Raw genomic sequence first — 5900 nt, forward strand, 5'->3', positions numbered from 1 at the left:
GCGGGATGCCCCCGCCCGCCGCCCGCCCCATTCCCGGCTCCAAGGCGCCGCCGAGGACAAGGAGCCGCTTGAGCCGCCCCGGCTTCACACGGAGCCGCCGCGCTCCGGGCCGGGATAATTACGGGCCCGGTCGGCGCCGCTCGCGGCGGGAGGCGCTGCCGGCCCCGGCCCCGGGCCGAGCGGGCAATGATTAACCGGAGCGCCCGCCCCGTCGCAGCCTTCCCGCCGGAGCAGCCCCCCGGCACGGCCCCAGCGCGGCGCCCGAGCCAGAGCCGCTGCCGGCAACACCTTTATTGAAGCAAACGGGGGCTGCGGGCGCCCGCAAACAAAAAGAGGCCGGGGGGGAAGGGAAATAAAGGTTTTCCAACCGATTTTGCTTTAAAAGCGAGCGGAGCAGGAGCCTGGGCTCAGGCGCTCGCCAAGGTCTCAATTCCAGGTTTTTCAACTCATTTCTACCCCAGAGCACGACAAGAGAGCAGCAGCCCTCGAGGACGGAGCTGCTGGGGGTGGCCATGGTCTCCAGCAAGCAGCTGAGACAAGCAAAAATAAATAATAAACATAATAATAATAACTAAAAAAAAAGAAAAACAGAAGTCTTCTCCTCATAAACCTGGTGCCTCTAAGCACGTGACAAACGGTGAAGCGGCTCTGTGAAACGAGAGCTCAGCAAAAGGAAAGGAAAACCGGAATGTGGCAAGGGAGGAGGCCGGAGCAGCGCGCGGAGAAGGACGTGCCCGGGGAAGGGCCGGCCGGGAACGGGGGAGCGCAGAGCGCCGGGCTGGAGGCCGAGCGCGGGCTCCCGGCGGCTATAGGAAGAAGAGCTTGTCGCAGAGCGGGCTGGCGGGCTCGTGGTGCAGCACCTGGCCCGAGAGGAAGGCCAGCTTGTGCGCGTACTTGCAGGGCGCGGGCGCGCGGATGGTGCCCGGCCAGTTCCAGTACATGTGGCACAGCTTGAACGTGAGCCTGGGGGCGAGAGCGGGGCGGTGGGCACTGCCGCGCGGGCGGCTCCTTCCCGCGGGGATGCTCATGCCCAACACGTGGATGCTCGTGCCCAGCTCCGCTGCTCTTAGTGCCCAGGGCCACCTCGGAGGGATGGGATCTGCCTCCCTCCTTCCCGCTCCCATCCTCCCGCTGAATCCAGCCCCCTAAGAGAAGCATCTGGGCGCCCCCGCTTCCCGTCACCCACCCGCTTGCAAGGACAGCGGGCGCAGGGGGGCCGGCCGGCCCGCTCTCACCTCTGCAGGTGCTCGGAGCTGAGGCTGGCCGTGTTCAGCACGCAGATGTAGCGCGTGGGGACGCTGCAGCCCTGGCGGGAGCTATGGGCCAGCAGGAAGAAATCCTCCCTGCGAGGGGGAAAACGGGACGGGGTGGAGGAGCCGGGCGAGCGCGGCCCCGCGCACCCCGCGCCGCCGCTCACCACTCCGAGCTGGTCACCGTGTGGTCGACGACCGTGCCCGGCGGCGGCGACACCAAGTTCTCCGCGGCGCTCGTGTAGAAGTTGGTGCTGATCTGCTTCTGCACCACCACGACCGCCATGCTGGGCTGGTAGTCGGCGAAGGTCTCGAAGCACTTGAGCAGCTGCGGGATCTCGTACTTGACCACCGTGTCGAGCTGCGTGTCCGACACGCCGTCCCGGTAGATGACGATCTTCTTGGGCAGGCAGTGGTTCACCTAGGGGTGCAAATGTTGGTGGTGTCCCTAGAGCTGGCAGAGCGGCTCGGGGGGACACAGGGAGGGGCACAAGGTGGCCGCAGCAGCTCGTCCTGCCTCCTCTCCGGAGCGTTTCGCCCGGGATGCCAACACAGCCAGGGCCCTGATCGCAGCTGCACTGCGAGCAATGCGTGTCTGCAGCGGGGCCGAGCACTCCTGGCACTGAAGCAAACGCATTTCCACACAGCTCTGCCCTAGCTCTGCCCGCGGGAGACCCGTCGTGGCAAACGCCGCTCCCCGGGTGCTCCCTGGCACACGCACGGGAGCTCCCCGCCACGCAGGGAACGAGCTTGGCGGCCCGGCCCAAGCAGCGCAGCGCGGCGGCACCACCACAAACTGCTTGGCGAGCGGCGTCCCGAGATAAGAGCGCGCCGCCGGGCTCGCTGCCTCTGCGCCCGTCCAAAGTCTGCCGGGCTATTTACCCGCTCGCACGAGCTCTGCAGCGCAGGGCGCCCCGCTCCTCGCCTCACCTCGTGGAAGCGCTGCAGGGCATCGGCCAGGCAGAGGCGCAGGCTGTCGGCGATCTCCTGGTGCGGCATCTGGAACACCACCCTCGAGTACCACTTGGTGAGCACCCTGGGGCAGGGAGAGGCGCCCGTGAGCGCCCCGAGCGCGCGGCGCCCAGCACGCTTCCCGCGCCGCGGGCCACGTACTGGTTGGTGCTGGCGACGAAGCCGATGACGGAGCGCATGGCGCGGCTGTGGTTGTGGTACACGTCCATGCCGACCACCATGAGGTGCTTCTGCAAAGGGACGCGGGGCTGGGGACAGGCGCCAGCGCAGAGCCGGGCTCCTGCCCCGTGCGGAGCGCTGCATCCCAGGGATGCCCATGGCCACCTTGGCCACCACAGCAGCCCTGCACCCTCCCTTCCCTGCCGCTGCTTTCAGGGACAGAGCCGACGTCCCCCTGCCCCGGGGCAGGCCGGGGAGCAGCCGGGAGGGAGGCCGAGCGAGGCTGCAGCCCGGGAGGCTCTCCCCGCCTTACCAAGGGCACGTCGATGCCCCACAGCTCCCCGCCCAGCTTGCAGTTCATCTGCAGCAGGACCTTCTGCGCCACGCTGCGCAGCTTGCTGGCCTGGCCCATGAGCGACTGCGTGTTGATGACCTGCGCCGAGGACGAGGAGGAGGATGAGGAGGAGGCCGGAGCCGCCCCCGCTGCGGCCACGCCGCTCCTGCTCACCTGCGAGGGCACGGGCGCCTGCACGCAGCACAGCTTCTTGATGGCCCCGTACAGGTCCTCGCGGCCGCCCGGCGTGATGCACAGCACCAGCTGCACCTTCTGCTGCACGGCGGGCAGGAGGGCACGTGCAGGGCCGGCCCCTCCGCGCCGCGGTCCCAAGCGGGACGCGCGGGGCCCCGGGGCGCTGCGCCCGCCCTTACCTCGCTGGCCAACACGCTGCGCATGGTCTTGGCGTAGGTCTCCACGCGGTCGTCCTTGAGCTCCACCCAGGCGGGCGGGTTGAGCTGCATGCCCAGGGGCCCGCACACCTTCTCCATGGTGGCCACCAGCTCCCTGGCCAGCTCCTGCAGGCGCTTCGGGTAGAAGAGCACCCAGTAATGCAGGGCGACCTGGCGGGGGGACAGGGCAGCGTCACGAGCCACCGTGGTGCCCCGCGAGCCCACAACCCTGCAGAGCGGGGAATGCACAAGAAGGGAAGCAGCCCCAGGGACGCGCACCATTCAACTCCTCCATCCCCACGCGACCAGCACCCCGCAGCCCGTGCAGACGGGGGATGCAGACACTGCAGCCACATCCCTGCTGCAGGAAAGAGCCCCAAGCACAAGGCTGAGCCAAAGCGAGGGCTCCGCTTACAGCTCTCCCAAGGAGAGCGGCCAGGGCACCGGCACTGCGGAAGCCGGTGGCAGCTTGCCCGAATGCTGCTGGTGCTGCCAGGGGGCTCACCGCGGAGATGCAGGCCTCCCGCACCACCTCCTTGTTCCAGCTGAGGTCGTCGGCGGGCGCGAAGGTGCTGTGCCGCAGGTTGATCCTCTCCATGGGCAGCACGCGGCCCTGCGTCTGCGTGGAGCCGAGGTCAAAGCGGTGCCGGGCCAAAGCCGGGGGGCCCCGTCCCGATGCGGGGGGTCGGGGTGCACCGTGGGGGCCCCTCACCCTGCAGATGTCCTTGTCCAGGCGGAGGCCCCAGCGCGTGAGCTCCCGCGCGGCCTCCGGCGTCTCCTCCACGCGCCGCAGGAGGCTGCACAGGCGCAGGTAGTGCTGCTTGGGGCTGTGCGACATCTCGTACATGAGGTCCTGCGGGCAGGCAGGCACTCGGGGACACCGCGGCAAAACCCCGCGCGGGAACACCCGCCTCTCCGCGGGCTGAGCGTGGCCGCAGGGTGTGAGCACGCGCTGACCTTCATCGCGCGGTTGTCCTTCCTCATCTTCTCCGGGATCCCGGTCATGAAGGAGAGCTCCGGCACGAGCAGGATCATGTTGAGCTGGTGCTGCGGGGCAAGGGAGGCCAGTGCCACAGGGAGGGGACGCGGGGACACAGGCTGCGCTGCCGCGGCCCTCGCTCACCTTCCCCTCCTGCGTCAGGCTCTCCTTGCGCCTATGGATGAGCAGCGGCTGGTCCAGCTCCCTCACCGTGATCCCATACGTTTTGCTGGAATTAAACAGCACAGAGGTGAAGCGACGAGTCCCCAGGGAGCACGTGCAGCTCGGCAGCCCGGGGAAAGGCTGCGGGGAGCCGGGCCAGGCGCCGTCCCGCTCTGCCGCTACCTGTAGTAGTCCACGAAGGAGATCTCCTCGCCGCTGGCCAGGGTGAAGGTGTCCTTGGGGGTCTTGTTCCAGTCGATGTCGTCGATCTGGTACGTGTGGTTGTTGTAGCGCGTGATGACCACGCTGCCCACCAGCTGCTTGGTGCACTCGTCCTGGAAGCTGCTGGCGCTCTGCTGGTAGATGGCGTGCCTGCGCCCGGCAGCGCGGCCGCTGGGGCTGCCTGCGGCACCGGGACCCCCCGCAGCGCCGCCCCCGGCCCCGCGGGGCTCCCCCCTCTCACATGAAGTTGAGCACGGAGTCGCTCCGGATCACTTTGTGCACCACATCGACGGAGAGCAGGAGGCCGCCGTCCCTCCTGCGGATGCTCACGGCGTAGCCGGGCCACACCTGGAGCCTGGGCGCCGGGAAGCGCACCCGGAGCGCGCCTGAGCGCCCGGGCGGCATCTCCCCACGGGCGCCCGGCGGCGCTGCCGGACCCACCTGTAATGCTGCAGCACGGCCGCCTTGGTGGGGTCAAAGAAGTTCCTGCCGACCAGCTTCATATCCAGGATCCTCATCACCCTGGGAAGGAGAGGGCAGGACGGCGGCGCTCCCGGCGCGGCGCGGGGAGCGCGCCCGGCCCGCGCTCACCTGCGGAACACCACGTTGTAGAAGGGCACGCACAGGTCGGAGCTGGGCTCCAGCACCTTGGTGAGCTGGATGCTGATGCTGATGTCCTGCCCGTCCGTCCTCCGGCGGGAGCTCAGCGCCACCGGCTGCGGGGCGGCGGCGGCGGCTCAGGGCGGGCCGCGGCGGCAGCGCCCGCGCCGCGTCCCCCGGGACGCACCCACCTGCGGCAGCCGCACGGGCAGGTAGAGGATGGCGCCGTCGAAGGCGGTGACGTCCCCCGTCACGGCCTGGTGCTCCTTCAGCATGGCGAGCCGCATGCTCTTGCACTCCACGCAGGGGCTGCGGGCGGCAGCTGCGGCACCCGAGGGAGCCCGCCGGCCCCGCCGCGCCGGGGGTCCCCGGGGGTCCCCGCGTGCCCACCTGAAGGCCACGTGGTACTGGTAGACGGCCTCGTTCTGGCAGTGGATCTTGACCACGTTGAGGCCGAGGGGCAGAGCGGTGCCCTTCGGCGGCGGCCGCGGCGCCCTGCGGGGACACGCGCGTGGCGGCGGCGCCGGCGCCGCGGGGGGGTACGGGGGGGTACGGGGGGGGGCACTTACCGCCTGCCAGCGCCCGGGGGGGCGGCGGGCACCGAGGGCTGCAGCGGCGGCGGCTCCAGCGCGGGCACCGCTCCGGGCCCGGCACGCAGCGACCTGCACGGATGGAGCGCGGATAAGCGCGTGGCTCCGGCACCGCTCTGCATGGGAGCGTCCAGCTCCAGCACCCGCTCCGGCACCGGCTCCGCACGGGAGCGTCCAGCTCCGACACCGGCTCCGGCACCGGCTCCGCACGGGAGCGTCCAGCTCCGACACCGGCTCCGG

The 5900-nt window shown here is 70.0% G+C and overlaps 1 protein-coding gene across 1 annotated transcript; it reads right to left on the reverse strand.

Annotated features, from left to right (window-relative positions):
- Nucleotides 1-581: 581 nt before the first annotated feature.
- Nucleotides 582-5782, reverse strand: PIWIL2 (piwi like RNA-mediated gene silencing 2). The gene is made up of 19 exons (XM_026042308.1): nt 5640-5782; nt 5461-5565; nt 5262-5379; nt 5062-5186; nt 4912-4992; nt 4712-4825; nt 4432-4620; nt 4231-4315; nt 4065-4154; nt 3820-3960; nt 3613-3726; nt 3090-3278; nt 2890-2991; nt 2695-2814; nt 2364-2452; nt 2181-2286; nt 1418-1671; nt 1236-1343; nt 582-963 (listed from the first exon to the last, which is right to left on the reverse strand). Exons 1-19 carry the CDS (start codon nt 5780-5782, stop codon nt 807-809), a joined length of 2430 nt encoding a protein of 809 aa, XP_025898093.1. The 3' UTR covers nt 582-806.
- Nucleotides 5783-5900: the final 118 nt, after the last annotated feature.

This window comes from Nothoprocta perdicaria, unplaced genomic scaffold (assembly GCF_003342845.1).
Source record: "Nothoprocta perdicaria isolate Ctin4 unplaced genomic scaffold, notPer1 scaffold_103, whole genome shotgun sequence".
NCBI classification, from domain to species: Eukaryota; Metazoa; Chordata; class Aves; order Tinamiformes; family Tinamidae; genus Nothoprocta; species Nothoprocta perdicaria.